General features: G+C 39.5%; 1 protein-coding gene across 1 annotated transcript in view; it reads right to left on the minus strand.

Moving 5' to 3' along the window:
- The window catches only part of LIX1 (limb and CNS expressed 1), a 51908-nt gene that overhangs the window by 15117 nt on the left and 17345 nt on the right, over nt 1-19446 (minus strand). Inside the window, exon 2 of the mRNA XM_063088256.1 lies at nt 19234-19397. Coding sequence (XP_062944326.1) covers nt 19234-19397 — 164 coding nt within the window. The remainder of the gene's footprint in view (nt 1-19233; nt 19398-19446) is intronic.

Raw genomic sequence — 19446 nt, forward strand, 5'->3', positions numbered from 1 at the left:
AATCAGAGTGTGGCTGCTGCTGTGAGCACAGGCACTGTTAGAGTTACCATCAAACAGTGGGAAACACTGTAAGAATATAAAATATGGTAACTGACAGGACGTTTTATTGATGTGTACAAACCAGTCGTCAAAGACATCAGTTGGGGAGTAAGTGAAGTATGATGTTATTTCAAAGCAACTTCCTGCTAGAATTAGACTTCCCAGGTTGTACAGTTTATTCTTGCTGTTTTTTAGCCAGACCCCAATCATAAATACAGATTTGTAAACTGTGTCTTATCTGCTGACAATTTTTACATGTTAATATAGAGAGACAACTTCTGTCCTTTGCACTTTGTGAAAGTGCAGTGCTGGAAAATTTAATGCGTAGTCAATATTTTACTAAAGTCAGCTGTGGATTTCTTAGGCATGTGGCACCACATGCTTTCCAAGTGGCTAGCAGACCCCACTCAGACGTTTATCTTGATGCTCAGATGACTTTCATTTGCTGGTAGATTATAAACCACGATAATCATTTCAAAGCCTCCTGGCTCTAATCTAAAATTAAAGCAAAAAAATTAAGAGCAACTGTAGCATTGCTCAGGAAAGCTATTTAAAGGAAGTGGTAGCCATCCTGCAAGATGCCCCCAGTGGTCTCTGCCTCTGCATTCACACCCTTGTGTAGTCCTCTCCCACACTGCACCAGGATTGGTCTGTGTAACCAACAGAATATGGTAGAAGTGATGGCATATCACTTCTGATATTAGGTTATGAAAGACACCATGCTTCCATCTTGGTCCTGTTCGCCTTCTCTCTTGAACCACTTGCTTGGGGAAAAGTCAGTTGCCATGTTGTGATTAGTCCTACACATGGCAGGCAACTAAAGCCTTCTGCCAAAAGCCAACTGAGCAAGATTGAAAGCTGACCCTACAGACTTGATCAAGCCTTCAGATGACTGCAGCTCCAGCTGACAGCTTAACTGCAGCCTCCTTCCAGGAGACCCTGAGCCAGAACCATCCAACTAAGCTGCTTCCAGATTCCCAGTCCTCAGAAACTATGTGAGACAATAAATGTTTGTTAAGTTTTGAGGCACTTTGTTGTGCAGCAATAGACAACAAATACAAAGGCTTTGCTCACAACAGGTAATTAAGAATTCTCTCAGCACACCCTTGAGGGAGAGCTCAATGCCAGTAATCCTTACTGCTGACACTGTGTGCTTTCCACTTTATGTTCATCATCACATTTCATTATTACAACAATCCTATGAGGTTGGTTTTGTTATTACGCTTATTTTGCAGGTGAGGATCAGAGGCTTAAAGAGGATATGGTATCCCAAAGTCATGCAACTTAAAAAGTAAACAAAACAAGATTCACCCCCAAGTCTGTCTGACTTGGGAATTCAGGTTTTTAACCACTGTGCTACTTTGCTCTTCACAGAAATGGTCACCCACTTTGGACATATAGAGAAAAAATGTAATTTGGGTAAGGTCACATAGCATTCCCTAAATCAGTATAGTACTTTAGACAAAGCTCCAGCTTCGATATTTTATGGATTATTTTGACAGAAGACTCGAAGAATGTTCCCTCTCATCCTTGCATGACAAATTTAACTTCATTTAGAAGAAAAGGCCGAGGAGGATGCAGTGGCAATAACTGTGCTCACTGAGTAGGGGAATGTGCTGATAATTACCTTAATACCCTCCTCCTTCCTATCATCCTCCTTTTGATGCTTTCCTGGACTATAGGGGGAAGGAAAATGGAGATAGAAAAGCCATCTATGACTAGACCAGAGATCAAATGTCATCTCCTGTAGGAAGCATCTTTCTGGATGGAAGTGCCCTCTTGATTAATTATGGGGCTAAGAGATTTTTCCATTCTACCACATAGGGTTACACAACAATTTTAAGAAGTGTTTGGTAACTCTTTAAGAACAAAAGTCATTTAAATTAACCTTCCCCAGCTCTACTGGATTAGAAATTTCCCCCCAAGACCAGCTCATTCTGGACTTGTATTTTATTTTGGGGTTTTAAGCCACCAGGAGCCCACAGACTACACTATAATGATCACCACCAAGCCTAGGCCAGGACCCTGGACCAATAGTACAAACGCTTTAGTATTTATAGTAAGATCACCAAGGAACTTGCTAAATGCATATTTCTGGGCCCCAACCTGACCTACTGAATCAGAATATCTTCAGGTGGATCATGGCAGGAAATGTGCATTTTGATAAACTCTCCAGGTGATTCTGAAGCAGGCGGACCCAGGACTACTCAGGGGAATGTTGCTGGAGCCTCTGTCCCTGCCATGTCTCATTTCTAACTGGCAGGGGCAGAACCAGGTTTTGTGGGGCCTGAAGCTTACATAATTTGGGTAATTTTGTTTAAGAAAAACAATATGAAATTACAAATAAAGAAAGTTAGCATTGCGACTTGCAAGGAGCCTGTGCAGAAACTTCCTTGGCTTCATGGTAAATCCATCTCTGCTAACATCAAAAATGCTAATTTCTCACTAGAGAAGCTGCTTCTACCCAAAAGTCAAGGAAAGCAGTATTCAGGTAAAAAAAAAAAAAATCCTTATGATAGTTCTAAAATTAGGCCCTTAGGAAGTACACATACACTGCTAACCTAAGTGAGGTCTCAGTTTTACTTTTCTGCTCAGCAGTTTTTATGTCTTCCATGATAATTTTCCAATGTGTCACACTATGCAATGTCAAGATCGAACCAAAATTAACTTGTGGGCCAGTAGGCTGTCCTGAAATAAAACAGTGACTAGTCAATTATGTAGGATGGACAAGTTCTTAAATTAATTGAAATAAAATTTTGATAGTCATATACATGTTATAAACAGAAACGCCTAATTAGAAATTAGTTTTATTGTTAATTATTTATGAGCTACTTTAAAACTGTATATAGGTGTGTTACTGTTTATGGAAACACCTTCCAGCTCAGCTGACACTATTTACTTTTTTCCCCCTTTCCGCGGCTGGCTGGTACAAGGATCCCAAACAGTGACCTTTGTGTTATAAAGCTGTGATCTAACCACCTAAGCTAACCAGCCAGCTCCTTAGCTGGCACAATTTAGACTCTGAACAGTAACTTCACTGGTAGCCCTCATTTGATTAATAATTTTTTTCCATGCTTTGTATTGAAAATAGGCAGGATACATGTGTTGCGTTGTTTTTACATCTGAAGATTTCTCTGTACACATATCCCAACTACAGTGCTTTCTTCAGGAAAGCATGTGGAAAGAAATCAATATAAGTAACTTCTCCCCATCTTAAACAAACAACAGACTTTCTAGAATTATTCATACATGTATTTTAAGGACATGTTTTAAAGGTCTGCAGATCCAAAGTGTGTAAAACCGAGTTGGGCACACTTTTACTTGGTGCCTACCAGTGGTTACCAAGGAGTAGAAACATTGTCTACAAGGAGCAAGATATCCTTATAATGTAATAGCAAATAGCAACTGTGTAATGTAATGTAATAGCAAACGTGACAACTTGTGTCTACATGTGAACTCAAGCTGAAGATGCCATCCTCCCTGGGGTCAAGGGCAGGTCAGTGTTATTTAGGTGCATTCACTCAATAGCACATCGTACCCAAGGGCACTTTGCAGGTGGCAAAACCAAATAAACTGATTCTGTGAGAGGTGAGAATTCTTGCCCAAATCCTTCAGGCTGTTAGTCTGTCATTCAAGCGGTTGGGAAGGTTTTGCTTTTGCAACTTGGCGTCTGAGTCTCAGCAAGGGACTTGCAGAGTTTGTGTGCACCGCCTGCCAGCTCTGGTCAGTGTCACCAACACCTCAGTTTCATCCTGACAGCAAGACTTCAGCACAAAGAATGCCACAAACCAGCCCCTTCTGCTAACGATCCCCTTTTCAGTTTTTCAAGACCTTAACTGCCCTGGCCGAAACATGAACATTTGCATATGTTCCAATTCATCTAATTGTGGCTATATTTGCACTTTTTCCCCCTTCCAGATGGTGATGTGAAAAAGGGCCACTGCTGAAAATCAGTCACCCAAGTTAATATTGTCTCTCCATAAGTCAGGCTGGCTGCGAATATGTTGGGAACAATTTAGAGCTCTGTGTGTGCTGGGAATGAGGGTCTTAGCTAGGGATGGGGGGAGGGAACTGGCCTGGGAGTCCAATTTTCACAGAAAACTCACCAGTTCCTGTCAACTGAAAGAAACGTTTCATGCACATGGTGGGTCAGAATGTTATTTTTATAATATAAACCACCTGGCCTCTTCCTCATTTACCTCTGCTGCAAATGCTATTCTACACATACCTAGACCAAAATCCCTGGTAACTATTACAAACCCATGTTGTGCTTTGCTTCTTCAAGTTTTTTTCTTTTTCTTTTTTCAAGTTCAGGTGAAGACAAGATGAGTTGATCAGGGCTCAAAATTTTGGTTTACTTTTACAGTTACTTTGCTGTAAAAGGACTTGGCTCTGATTGCATGAGAGAGAGGGGAGCGAGTTAGAGAGAAATGGAGTCAGACTTTCTTCTTACTCAGCAACTCAGTAGACAGTGAATGTCTTCCTAAAGTTATGAACTAGGGACTGGGAGACTCCTATGCAGATAGTCCAAAGTCTTTATTTACCATGAGGCCTTTCCTAAGCATTCCTTTAACTACACTCTAACTTCTAGCTGGAGGTCAAGCATCTCTATTCACTTTGCTTAATAAAAAAAGAAACGGTTAAAGTTAGGGAAGGAAGCTGGGGAATAAATAAAGGGTTTCATTAAAACAATATGCACTCCCAATTTCATGGACCAGTCATTAAGTTCTGATAATTAGCTGACATATGACTTTCAAATGCGTAGGGGTATAACTAACTTTTCTATCTTTGGGTCTCATTAGTTATAAAATAGGATGCTTTCCTGTGGAGATTTCCACCAGGAAATGTCTCTTTTAGAAGTTAAGTTATGTCGCACAGCACGTAGTGCATCTGAGGCGAGGTACACAAATCTAGAGGCAGAAGAGAGGTCATGGATGATTTCAAATAGAAAGACTTGGCATTAAAACAGCATTAGTGCTGGGCAATAGTTTCAATTTTATGACAGGAACTAAATCTCTATTTGGGGTATGGAATGCTAAGGCCAGGCCTTATATAATAATCAGCAATAAGACCACTACAATTCCGTTCAGTCAAATGTATGAATTAATCAAATTTTCTCTTAGTCATTCTCTTTTGGGAAAAATCTAACTTTATAAACTTAGTTTATTGTGTTTTAAATGTATCTTTAATTCCCTGGACTTTGAGAAGACTCAATAATTCACCTAAGTATAAAACATGTGTTTTTATGTCTGATAATACAGGCAAAGTGTGCTTACTGATTTAAGTAACCAAAACAAAACAAAATTAAACACTCCTGTCCTTTTAGATAGTATGTTTCGTGGAAAAGTAGTTTTTCTAGGTATCTTTGCAGGCAGTGGCTTTGGTTTGAAAACCAGAGTGACATAAAAATCAAAGATCATTAAAGGGATTCACTGTCTTTTAGAGACAGGGCTTTGCCAGGAGCTCATCTCCTCTTGGTGTCCCAACTCATGTCTCCCTACTGTGCAGCCCATTTACACAACACCAAACATGGGTTACAAATGAAAAAAAAAGATAATTAACAGTTTGCCTTGGGAAATACTAAATGCCTCAACTTCATGTGGTGCCTTACATTATGCAACTAGCCTAAGTATTGGACCCCAGTGTTTAACACCTATATATATTTTCTGTGAAGCAATTTGAACAACAACAAAGTACTTAAGTGAAAAAGATGTAATACTCCAATGAATAAGGGTCTCACACTTCAAACAGATCAAGTTATTACATCAATGTTTTAGCCAAGAGGCACGTTTTTAATTCAATCATAATTTGTGCACATAAATAAATGCGTACCCTAGTACTGTACTCAAGGGAATGTTTGGTTTTCACTCAAAATAAGAATGAAATTCATTAACCCAAGTCACTCTGGCAGACCGTAAATGGAAGACTACATCACTGGCTCAAAAACAAAACTTGAATCACAAATTTTTTAAATCAAAATTATAAAATAAAATACTCAGGTTGTCCTTTTGGATTTGGAAGCAAAAACAGCTGCTGCAACAATTGAATGCTTTCTTTCTGAGTTCATCAAGAGGGGGCCAGACGAGGATCTGATGGTCCTTGTATGGCTCTTATTGTAAAAAGTGGAAATTACTGCAAGTCTTCATGGTGATGATATATGGCTCAGGAAGGATTAACTGCCTAGACAAAAATGGCATAAGGAAAATATGTCCAAAATGCATGAATTTCTACTTAATGCCTGTAATATTAGAAGATGTTTTCTGTTATAAAAGATGCAAGAAATACTAATGTGTTTCAATATAACTTTCTGAAAAGAAATTTTTATCAATAGATGATTTATTGTTTAGAAATTCAAAAATAAAATCATATTTTCACTTCTCTTTTTTTTATACTGTAGCAGTTTATGAAGGGAGGGTCTAAAGGCAGGGTTACAGCTTCTTTCTCTCTGTGTGTGTTTTGTGGGTTGTGGTGTCAGAATTAACTGAAAATTCTTTAATTAGTCTTCATGGACACAAGCCTCACATTTACTTCAGTGGAAGGTTTCTTTGCATAAAAACCAGTGGTTTGTGTCCATCAGAGCCTTTGACTGGATTGCTTTCCTTTAATTAATCAGAAAACTAGAATTTGGTCTGAATACCACTTTCCTAAAGAATGAATGAGTATAATCTCTCACAGCTTTCATGAAACTGCCTGAAACCAGAGGGATTAGTCCTTCAATCCAGTCTCATACTCCACTTGAAGTATTTTCAATTATTTGGCACCACTGGAGGTGACGTCCACGGCTCAGTAAGAAGGCTACTGCTGGTATAATGGTTTCTCCATGCTTCAGCACATGGTCTTGGCATTAATAATACATTGTGAAATGATTTGCAATGCACAGGGGTGACATTTGATTACGTGAAAGGCATTGTAGGAATGAGCATGCAGGCTCTTATAGGCCAACTGCTAGCAAAAACATGGTGAAATGTTATACGGTGAAAATAGCATTTAAGATGGTTTCTGAACTGACAAAGAAAAGTACAAGGACATTGCTTTAGGAGAACTTTTCTTTCTTTTTTTCCTGGTTTTCCTTTCTCAAATCATATTTTGAAGGGCTAAATGGGTGAAGGAGCCAGATTTGGCAGCCAACCACCCAAACACATTTTCAAAATATATTTGATTCAGGAAATTCTGGATCTTTTAAAGCAAGGATGTTAACAATCCTCCTGAGAACCTTAAAATACAATGATTTAAACACAAGGAAAAGGAGACTATGAAATGATCAGAGAAATCACCAGGAGGCTTCCCTGTTGAAGAGTTCAGCTTTTTGTTTTGTTTTCTATTGTTTAAAGACTGCAAGGAGGATGTTGAATCTACTACCTAGGGGAAGTCCTATCATTTTCGGTCAAAATTTATGAGATGATAGGGAAATTCATAATTCTCAGGGTAGCAAAAACAAAAACAAGACCACTAGAATTTCTTAGACTCATATCCTGTAGATCCATTCATTGATATGCCAAATGTGTTCTAATCTAGATAGATTATAATGATCATGTTTATTACATATGAACAAACATAATGAATGCCTGTGTGTGAGTATCGCTAAATCTTGTCATTCACTGGTCATGAGAGTCAGGTGGGGAAAAAGTTACTGTGCATAAATTAAATGCAGAGAGAATTAGAATATCTTTTTAATCAAGACTTTTAAATTCATCCACTTTCAAAACTTTAATTACAGATATAAACAAAATAATATCAGCTGATTTTATTGATACTGACTTTTTTTCTTCCTAGCCCACTACCTTGAAGAGTTAGGTGAAATATCTTAGCTGACCATTGATTATATGGAAAAACATTAACTTCATTTATTCTTGGGATTCATTCATTTGGCTATTCATTCAACAAAATTTATTAGGCACTTACTATATGCAAAAAATTGTGCTTGGAGTCATGAGGGACATAAAGCTTCCAACCTTGTCCCTGAGGAACTTAACATTTTATTACCGAGACAGAACATGCACATAAGTAACTTTAACAGAGGGTAGAAAACATTAAGCACTAGTACTGAAACAGAGATAACTGCTTTGGGAAATCAGAGGAGGTAGAGATTTCTAGCAGGGAGATTCAGAGAGCTTTCACGGAGAATGTGACATTTGAGTGGAGTCTTGGGAGATGGGCAGGGTTTAGACATGAACAGGAGGTGACAGTAGGTCACAGTGTGAGTATGGGAGTGGTTAAAGGCTGTCAAGACACGGATAAGGAACAGTCAGGTTGAAGCAATAGGTGTCAGAAGATGGATTCAGGGACATAAAGCTGGAAGGAAAAGTTGGGTCAGTTGTAGAATCTTTACAATGGAGTAAGGAATTTAGACTTTAATAAGAAGGTTATAGGGAGCCACTGAAGCCTTTTAAAAAAACTTTATTTTGAAATAATTTTATAGTTATAGAAGAGCTGCAAAGATAATACAGAGAACCCAAAAAGTAGTCCATATCATTTGATGTTGTTTTAACATAATAACTTACGTGGTATTCTTATACCAACCACACTTCTAGGATTGCATCTCCTCATGCTTAGTGTGGCATATATATTGGTTTTTTTCTTAATCAGAAATGCCAAAGATTTGTCTTTCTTATTTATCTTTTCAAAGAAACAATTTTTTATTTTCTTAACCAAGTTTGCCAGTTTTTGCTCCATTTCACCAGCTCCCCTGAAGTTCCCCTAAAGCTACATTCACATTCAATCTAATTTAAAAAACAGATTCATGTACAAATGTGGTATCAAAAAAGTCCTTTGATCCACCTTTTAAACAGATTACTGTCCCTAGTCCCACACAGCCCCAGAGCTATGAGATTCTTTTGCCATGATCCTGCTTGGAATATGATGGTCATTTCAATCTGAAAACTTGTACTTTTCTTTAACTCAAAGAAAACTACTTCTGTTATTTATTTTCCCTCTTCTATTTCCTTTGCCTCTTTCTAGAACTCTTATTAGATCAATGTTCACCTCCAGCATTTATCCCCACATCTCTTGTATTGTCTTCTTTCATCTCTTTGTCTCTTTGCTCTAAATTCTAAAATATTCACTTTATTATTATTTTTATTTTTATACTTTGTCAACCTTTACTAATGTGGCTGTCATCTATGTCCATTCATCTACTTGCTCCTTATTTATTATTTATATTGTTCTAATTTGGCAATTGTATTTTAACTTTCTCATTCCCTGCTTGTTCCTTTTTTCATAGCTGTTTTGGGGATGAATATCTTCTCAAAACTTTCTTTTTTTTTCAATTTAATTTTATTTTTAAAATTTTATTTATTTATTTATTTATTTTAAATTTTATTTTGTCGATATACATTGTGGCTGATTGTTGCTCCCCATCACCAAAACCTCCCTCCCTTCTCCCTCCCCCCTCCCCTCCAACAATGTCCTTTCTGTTTGCTTGTCGTATCAACTTCAAGTAATTGTGGTTGTTATATCTTCTTCCCCCCCCCAGTTTTGTGTGTGTGTGTGTGTGTGAATTTATATATTAATTTTTAGCTCCCACCAATCAGTGAGAACATGTGGTATTTCTCTTTCTGTGCCTGACTTGTTTCACTTAATATAATTCTCTCAAGGTCCATCCATGTTGTTGCAAATGGCAGTATTTCATTCGTTTTTATAGCTGAGTAGTATTCCATTGTGTAGATGTACCACATTTTCCGTATCCACTCATCTGATGATGGACATTTGGGCTGATTCCAACTCTTGGCTATTGTAAAGAGTGCTGCGATGAACATTGGGGAACAGGTATACCTTTGACCTGATGATTTCCATTCCTCTGGGTATATTCCCAACAGTGGGATAGCTGGGTCGTATGGTACATCTATCTGCAATTGTTTGAGGAACCTCCATACCATTTTCCATAGAGGCTGCACCATTTTGCAGTCCCACCAACAATGTATGAGAGTTCCTTTTTCTCCGCAACCTCGCCAGCATTTATCGTTCAGAGTCTTTTGGATTTTAGGAATCCTAACTGGGGTTAGATGGTATCTCAGTGTGGTTTTGATTTGCATTTCCCAGATGCTGAGTGATGTTGAGCATTTTTTCATATGTCTGTTGGCCATTTGTATATCTTCCTTAGAGAAATGCCTACTTAGCTCTTTTGCCCATTTTTTAATTGGGTTGCTTGTTTTCTTCTTGTAAAGTTGTTTGAGTTCCTTATATATTCTGGATATTAATCCTTTGTCAGATGTATATTTTGCAAATATTTTCTCCCACTCTGTTGGTTGTCTTTTAACTCTGTTAATTGTTTCTTTTGCTGTGCAGAAGCTCTTTAGTTTGATATAATCCCATTTGTTTATTTTTCCTTTGGTTGCCCGTGCTTTTGGGGTTGTATTCATGAAGTCTGTGTCCAGTCCTATTTCCTGAAGTGTTTCTCCTATGTTTTCTTTAAGAAGTTTTATTGTTTCAGGGTGTATATTTAAATCCTTAATCCATTTTGAGTTGATTTTAGTATACGGTGAGAGGTAAGGATCTAGTTTCATTCTCCTGCATATGGATATCCAGTTATCCCAGCACCATTTGCTGAAGAGGCAGTCCCTTCCCCAGTGAATAGGCTTGGTGCCTTTGTCAAAGATCAGATGGCAGTAAGTGTGTGGGTTGATTTCTGGATTCTCTATTCTATTCCATTGGTCAGTGTGTCTGGTTTTATGCCAGTACCATACTGTTTTGGTTATTATAGCTTTGTAGTATAGCTTAAAGTCAGGTAGTGTTATGCCTCCAGCTTTATTTTTTTTGCTCAGCATTGCTTTGGCTATGCGTGGTCTTTTATTGTTCCATATAAATGACTGGATAGTTTTTTCCATTTCTGAGAAAAATGTCTTTGGAATTTTGATGGGGATTGCATTGAATTTGTATATCACTTTGGGTAGTATGGACATTTTCACTATGTTGATTCTTCCAATCCAAGAGCATGGGATATCTTTCCATCTTCTTGTATCCTCTCTAATTTCTCTCAGCAGTGGTTTGTAGTTCTCATTATAGAGATTTTTCACCTCCTTGGTTAACTCAATTCCTCAGTATTTTATTTTTTTGGTGGCTATTGTAAATAGGCAGGCTTTCTTGATTTCTCATTCTGCATGTTCACTATTGGAGAAAAGAAATGCTACTGACTTTTGTGTGTTGATTTTGTATCCTGCTACTGTGCTGTAATCATTTATCAATTCCAGCAGTTTTTTTGTAGAGGTTTTAGGCTGTTCGATATATAGGATCATGTCATCTGCAAACAGGGACAGTTTGACTTCATCTTTTCCAATCTGGATGCCCTTTATTTCCTTCTCTTCTCTGATTGCTCTGGCTAGTACTTCCAACACTATGTTGAATAGGAGTGGTGAGAGTGGGCATCCTTGTCTAGTTCCTGTTCTTAAAGGAAAAGCTTTCAGCTTTTCCCCATTCAGGATGATATTGGCAGTGGGTTTGTCATATATGGCTTTAATTATGTTGAGATACTTTCCCTCTATACCTAACTTGTAGAGGGTCTTTGTCATGAATGAGTGCTGGACTTTATCAAATGCTTTTTCAGCATCTATAGAGATGATCATATGGTCCTTGTGTTTGAGTTTATTAATATGGTGTATCACATTTATTGATTTCCATATGTTGAACCAACCTTGCATCCCTGGGATGAATCCCACTTGATCGTGATGAATAATTTTTCGTATGTGTTGCTGTATTCTGTTTGCTAGTATTTTAGCGAGGATTTTTGCATCTATATTCATCAAGGATATCGGCCTGTAGTTTTCTTTTTTCGTTATATCTTTACCTGGTTTTGGTATCAGGATGATGTTTGCTTCATAGAATGAGTTTGGGAGATTTGCGTCCATTTCAACCTTTTGGAATAGTTTGTAGAGAATCGGTGTCAATTCCTCTTTGAATGTTTGGTAAAATTCTGCTGTGAATCCATCTGGTCCTGGGCTTTTCTTTGTTGGGAGCCTTCTGATAACAGCTTCAATCTCCTTTATTGTTATTGGTCTGTTCAGATTTTCTACGTCTTCATGGTTCAGTTTTGGGAGCTTGTGTGTGTCCAGAAATTTATCCATTTCCTCCAGATTTTCAAATTTGTTGGCGTATAGTTGTTTATAGTAGTCTCGAATGATTCCTTGTATTTCAGATGAGTCAGTTGTAATATCGCCTTTTTCATTTCTAATTTTTGTTATTTGAGTCTTCTCTCTTCTTTTTTTTGTTAGCCATGCTAATGGTTTGTCAATTTTATTTATCTTTTCAAAAAACCGACTTTTTGATTCGTTGATCTTTTGAATTGTTTTTTGGTTTTCAATTTCATTCAGTTCTGCTCTGATCTTAATGATTTCTTTCCGTCTGCTAACTTGAGGTTTGGATTGTTCTTGTTTTTCTAGTTCTTTAAGTTGAAGTGTTAGGTTGTTCACTTGCCATCTTTCCATTCTTCTGAGGTGAGCGTTTAATGCAATAAATTTCCCCCTTAATACTGCTTTTGCAGTATCCCACAGGTTTTGGTATGATGTATCATTGTTTTCATTAGTTTCAATCAATTTTTGGATTTCCTGCTTGATTTCTTCTTGGACCCATATGTCATTAAGTAGAATGCTGTTTAATTTCCATGTGTTTGTAAAGTTTCCAGAGTTTCATTTGTTATTAATTTCTAGTTTTAATCCATTGTGCTCTGAGAAGATACATGGGATAATTCCAATTTTTTTGAATTTATTGAGACTTGATTTGTGACCTAATATGTGCTCTATCCTGGAGAATGATCCATGTGCTGATCAGAAGAATGAATATTCTGAGGTTGTTGGGTGGAATGTTCTGTAGATATCTGCCAATTCCAAATGGTCTAGAGTCTTGTTTAGATCTTTTGTTTCTCTACTGATTCTTTGGCTAGATGATCTGTCTAATATTGACAGTGGGGTGTTCAGGTCCCCTGCTATTATGGTATTAGTGTCTATTTCCTTCTTTAGGTCTAATAGAGTTTGTCTTATAAATCTGGCTGCTCCAACATTGGGTGCGTACATATTTATGATTGTTATGTCTTCTTGATGGATCAGTCCTTTTATCATTAAGTAGTGTCCCTCATTGTCTCTTTTTATGGTTTTTAGTTTAAAGTCTATTTTGTCAGATATAAGAATAGCTACTCTAGCTCATTTTCCTTTTCTGTTTGCATGGTAAATCTTTTTCCATCCTTTCACTCTTAGTCTGTGTGAATCTTTATGGGTGAGGTGGGTCTCTTGTAGGCAGCATATAGTTGGGTCCTCCTTTTTGATCCAGTCAGCCAGTCTGTGTCTTTTGATTGGGGAATTTAAGCCTTTTACATTAAGAGTTGTTATTGAAAGTTGTTGATTTATTCCTAGCATTTTGTTGGTTGTTTGGTTGTCTTAGGTGTCTTTTGTTCCTTGCTTTCTGATTTACTGTTTGGTTTCTGTGTTTGTTAGTTCCTTAGGTTGTAGATAGTGTTTTTGTTTGCTTGTTTTCTCTTCATGAATGCCAATTTTATTATACTAGTGGGTATTGATTTTTCTTGGGTTTTTATGGCAGTGGTAGTTATTTTTCAGGAACCAAACCCAGTACTCCCTTGAGGATTTCTTGTAAGGGTGGTCATGTGGTAGTGAACTCCCGCAGTTTTTGTCTGAGAAATATACTATTTTCCCTTCATTTCGGAAGGATAGCCTTGCAGGGTAGAGTATTCTTGGCTGGCAATCTTTGTCTTTTAGTATTTTGAAAATATCATCCCATTCCTTTCTAGCTTTTAGGGTTTGTGATGAAAAGTCTGATGTTAGCCTGATTGGGGCTCCCTTTTAGGTGATTTGACGCTTCTCTCTTGCAGCTTTTAAGATTCTCTCTTTGTCTCTGAGTTTTGCCAGTTTGACTATGATATGTCTTGGAGACGGCCTTTTTGGGTTGAATATGTCTGAAGATCATTGAGCTTCCTGGATCTGAAGATCTGTGATTTTTCCTATACCTGGGAAGTTTTCTGCCACTATTTTGTTGAATATGTTTTCAATGGAATCTCCATTTTCCTCCCCTTCTGGAATACCCATGACTCGGATATTTGAGCGCTTACGGTTGTCTGATATCTCTCTCAGGTTTTCTTCAATGCCTTTGATTCTTTTTTCTTTCTTTTTGTCTGCTTGTGTGATTTCAAACAGCCCATCTTCAAGTTCAGAGGTTCTCTCTTCAACTTCCACAAGCCTGCTGGTTAAACTCTCTGTTGTGTTTTTTATTTCGCTGAATAACTTCTTCAGTTCGGCAAGTTCTGCTACATTTTTTTTCAGGACATTGATTTCTTTGTACATTTTCTCTTTCAGATCCTGTATACTTTTCCTCATTTCATCATGATGTCTAGCTGTGTTTTCTTGTATCTCATTCAGTTTCCTTAGAATTATCACTCGAAATTCCTTGTCAGTCATTTCAAGGGCTTCTTGTTCTATAGGATCTAGAGTTTGAGATTTATTAACTTTTGGTGGTGTACTTTCTTGATTTTTTGTATTTCTGGTATCTTTTTTTTGATGTTTATTCATTGTGGCAGGGGGTTTCACAGTCCACTGGTTTGAGACTAATGAATAACTAGGATGTTGCTGTGGTTTGCAATTTCGTATGGCTACCTCCGTGGCTGCTCAGTTGGCCTCTAATGCCTTGTGTGTGTGGTTGCCTCGGGTCTTGTGCTTCTCCGGGGAGCCACCTTTCTGGTCAGCTTGGACTCTGCTGGGCTGGTGGATCACGTACCACAGGGTGTGTGATCATTGTTGAGCTTTCACTTCCTGTGCAGGACTTCTCCCTGTTCTGTGTGCTCTGGCCCAGGCTGTTGGATCATGCAGTGGCGACCCCACAGGATGTGTGGTTTCTGTCGAGTCTCCGCCTCCCTGGCTGCACGTCTCCCCACTCTGTGCGCACTGTGCTGGGCTGGGGCGTGTCTTCTGCAACCCTCGTCTATCAGCTGGGCCTTCAAGACCCTGCTCGGCACCGCCTCGCCCAGGAAGTCTACCAGGTTTCTGCTAGGCACAGATGACCGGTCTCTCTGGGTGCCTTTGTAGCACTGTGTAGATCTTTCTCGGGTCTTGTTCACCTTTGTATCCCCCCGGTATAAACCGAGTCTAGCGCCCGCCTGCAGCCAGCTCTCCGGCAGGTTCAAGTGGACCTGGGAACTCTCCTACCACACTATTCCCAACCAGAAATTGGTTAGGCTTTTTTCCGAACTGGTGACCGCAGAGATGGTATCTGCCTCCCAGTAACAGGAAGTTTACCGGGGGCCGGAGTCCAGGGTGTGGTGGAGTGACAGTCGGCCCGCCCGTACTTCCTTGCCCTCCCGACACTGGCCGGGGACGCCCCACGCCACCAACCCGCCAGAGAACCGCGGAGGGAGTGGGAGGGGAGGCCGGCCCGCAGGCTCCGGAAAGCCCCGTGCCGGGCCAAGGAAGTGGGAAGGCTCAGTGAGGGCTGAGCCGGGTGGAGCTGCTAGCACCTGGGAAAATGGAGGCAGCCCCAGGGCGGTGAGTGGCCTGGTGATGCAGGCGGGAGCCAGGTGGGCATCACCCCCCCAAACAGGGCTGGTCCAGGGGTCACTCACAGGGTTGTGCCAGGTTGGGTGCTCACTCTCTGCCTCTGGTTTGCTGCCTTCCCCGTTCTCAGCCACTGCCGCCTCAGGCTCTTCTCAAAACTTTCTAAGGCTATTTATTGTAATACTCTCTTATATTTAGTGCTGCTTCAATTCTTCCATTCTTTTGTTTGCTTGCCCTGGCCTTTTCTCTTATGCTTTCAGTTTTCCTTAAACGTCTGATGTGATCTTTAGTTTGTTGACACTCACGGACAAAGAAGTATATTAGTTTAGGTGGCTGGGAAGACCTTCCCCTGCAGTTGAGTAGGTCTGTTTCCCTAGGAGGTCTCTTCTGAGTGGGAGGGCTGAAGGGATGAGAGGGCAGGGTGTGTGAACTGGCAGACTTCACTTTAGAATGCTCGACAGTGGACCTGCAGGCACACATGGCGTGGGGAACCTCTTCATCAATTGCTGCCTTTCCTCTCCCTTCCCTACCCCTCATCCCTGTCTTTGGTGTCTGGGGTTACATCAAGCTCTGTTCCGAGGCTTCTAGGCCCACATTCAAGTTATCCTCATCAGGTAACTCACTTTCATTCATCAGAGTTCAAAATCCACTGCTGTGGGAGCGCCGTGGCGCTGGGAGCACCGAGGCCACTGGTTCAGATCCTATATAAGGGGAAGGCAACAGCTCAATGGATGGATGAGTTAGAAGTTTTAAAAGCAGTTCTTTAATTAGCCTTAAAATTACCCCTGGACCCCCTTCTGCTCTTTGCATTTTTCATCTGGTCCTGGACTTTCTCTAACTCTTCTTCACTTTCATGGTGTATTTCTCTTGTACATGTATAGACCATGGTATTTTTTTCATCTAATAATTTGATTCCACTTGCATCTCCCAGAATTGCCTCAAAATTCATCACTTCCAATGACACCCTTTCTAGTTGCCCAGCACTCTTGTAAATTTACTTATTTGAAAACATGTCTTTAACATTTGAAGGCATTTTAGACTAGAAAAGAGGTTGAGGAATGTGCTAAGTCTACTATCTTGATTCAATCTTGAGGGGTTTTTTGTGTGATATTTTATATTCTAAGAGAAGTTTATCTTATTGATTCTGGCTCATCTTTGCAGGCTGAGAACTGTTTGAATATTGTGGCTCAGTCTTAGTTTAATTATGGCTTAGATGTCTAGAAGACACCAATGGCAATTAGACCAGAACTTGCTTTCTCTCCAACTCCCCACTGGACAGTAGGCAAGGTGGTTCTATTTTCCCAAGCAGTGGTGACCACAAAAGTAGGAAGGAATCCTTTAAATTCCTATTGAATCATCCCAGAAAGTAGGGAAGGATTAAAAAAATCCTTATTGAAGGATGCTGCCTCTATTTCTGAGCCCAAATTTACTCTCCAATCCTCTGTTATCTGACTTGTATCCCATTCTCTGCACTGAAATTACTCTTTTGAAAGCTATTGAGATCTTACATTCATCACAGTCAATGGGAACATCTCACTGGACCTCTGTACTGTGGCTGACCCCTGTTCACTGTACCCTCAATCTCGAGATGTCACATCTCTTGATTTCCATAAATTCCCTCTTCCGGATCTTTGTCTCTTTCTGGCTCATCCTCAGGCTTTTCAGAGAAATCTTTTTCCATTTACTTCTGCCCCCTACCCCCCGCCAAAAACATTACTAAGATCACTCCTTGAATTTCTTCCCTCATCACACATTCTCACTCAGCAGTGGTACCTGTGGCCATAACCTCTGTTCACAAATTCAGAAATCCAACCCATCTCTCTCCCTCGAGCTTCAGTTTTTTTACCGACTGCATTTCTCTGCCTGGAAGCTTCCAGACACTGCACACTGACTCTCTCCTCACCTTGCACATACTGGCTGCTCCTCCTGTGTTGCCAACCCAGTGGCAGAGGCCAGAGCAAAGGTATCATCCTAGCTCCTGTACCTAATGAAGTCCTCTCACCTTTACCTGCTGAATGTACTGTGTATGCAGCTCATCTCCAGGGCACTCATCTCTCTCTCCCTATCAGCCCCTTGGCCTTTAACATCATTTAGATCTAAAGCATCTTCATGCTATTGCAGAATAATCTTTCTGAAACATGAGAATATATCACTCTCCTGCTCAGAATCCTTCAGGAATTCTGATTTTAGATAAAATAAAAGCTGTACTCCTTTGCAAGGCATGAAGGTCTCTTACAGTTTGATGTGAGTGCCTGATAGTCCTCTCCCCCAGTTCACTGCCACACACACCGACAGATGTGCTCCCACATTCTGAAAAAGCTTGTGGTTTCCTTTTGCTCCTTGCCCTTGCACACACCGTTCCCTATGCCGAGAATGTCATCTCCCCTTTGATGACTGGGCAAGACACCCTTAACTGCACGTCTCAGTTCATGTTTGCATTCCCTGTGAATCCTTCTTTGATTTCTCCTGGGCAGCATAGGTTTGAGGGTCTGTTTATTAAATTATGTTCTTCCCTCACTCCACAAAGGATTTGAGACAATGTAAAACAGATACACTGGGTAACAGGATAAAATAAATGAGAGATGTTAAGTTCAAAGTGGAAGTAAAGGTAGAAATATAAATAATACTAGGTATAAGGTTAATTTTAAGAATTATATGACATAAAATTCTGTAGAACTACACTACAAAGAGATACACTGAAAATTTTCCTCTGGGCTTCTTAGTTGTCAAGCCTAAGAGACAAACTTGGTTGCTTAGAAGTTTCACAGTGTCCATAAGCTATAAATAAAGCATGGTTGCCAGTTACTGAAAATTGAGAGATAGTTTACTGTGTTAAAGTGGTACTTCTAAAGAGGATTGGTAAATTTAGAAGTTCCTTTCCTTGTGCTTTCATGGACGCTCACACATAACTCTATGTAATTATTGTAACCTTTTTTGTACACTGATTTCCCCAGGGTATGGACCATACCCTCAGTACTTGGCCCATTGCTTGTATTTCCTAGTTACTCAGCGAGTATTTGTTACACACACTGGATAACCAGATGCTGATGCTTAATGCAGGCAAATGTTTTTTATGTGAGTAGGTATACAACTAGAAATGTATCATTATTTACACCCCATCATAAACACAAAGATTGAACCAATTGGAAGAGTCTTTCTAATAATTGTAAAAACAATACTTGGGATACCTGCTATATACCAGATACCATGCTAAACACATTATGTACATATTTCATATGACTTCCAACCAACTCCCTGGAAGTTAAGTTTGCCAAGGTATACAGGTAGTCAGAGGCAGACCTTGGGCCTAGCACAGATGCCTGAACCCAGCCCTATGATTCTCAACCCTTTGCTGTTGGTTAATGCTTTGGCATATAGTAGATTGATTAATATTTGATTACAAAACTTATGAAAGTGGAGACTTTTTACAGATGGGAGGGCCCTGAGAGAAGAAAGGACAGCAGCTATCTGCAAATAAAATGATGTGCTATAAAATTAGTTTTTCCTAAGAAATATCAGGGCACTTCTTAATATAAAACACTTCCATTTTTAGAAGTTGAAACATCTGACCAATTTTTCAGTATATATAATAGAATATGATACAATTCGTTCTCTGTTTCTGAGAGAACTTGCAATGTTACCATTTTACATAAGGGTTTACTCTATTTTAACCTAATTAACTTTCACTGACAAATTGGTGGTTGCTTCTCACCTGAAAGTTGCCAAAACAGCTTCCCCCCGGAAGGGTCACGTAACTCACAAAGGGAGGTCCAGGAGCTGGCAGCGACTCATAGACCACCACACCTTCACCTGGGAATGCAGCCCTCTGCTGCTGCTTGCCTTCCCAAAATTCCTGTAGCATCGACACAACATTCACTGAAAAAGAGAAGAAACATCATCAGTTATTAAGGATGGACATATTCTG

The sequence above is a fragment of the Cynocephalus volans genome, chromosome 2 (genome assembly GCF_027409185.1).
Source record: "Cynocephalus volans isolate mCynVol1 chromosome 2, mCynVol1.pri, whole genome shotgun sequence".
Taxonomy (NCBI): Eukaryota; Metazoa; Chordata; class Mammalia; order Dermoptera; family Cynocephalidae; genus Cynocephalus; species Cynocephalus volans.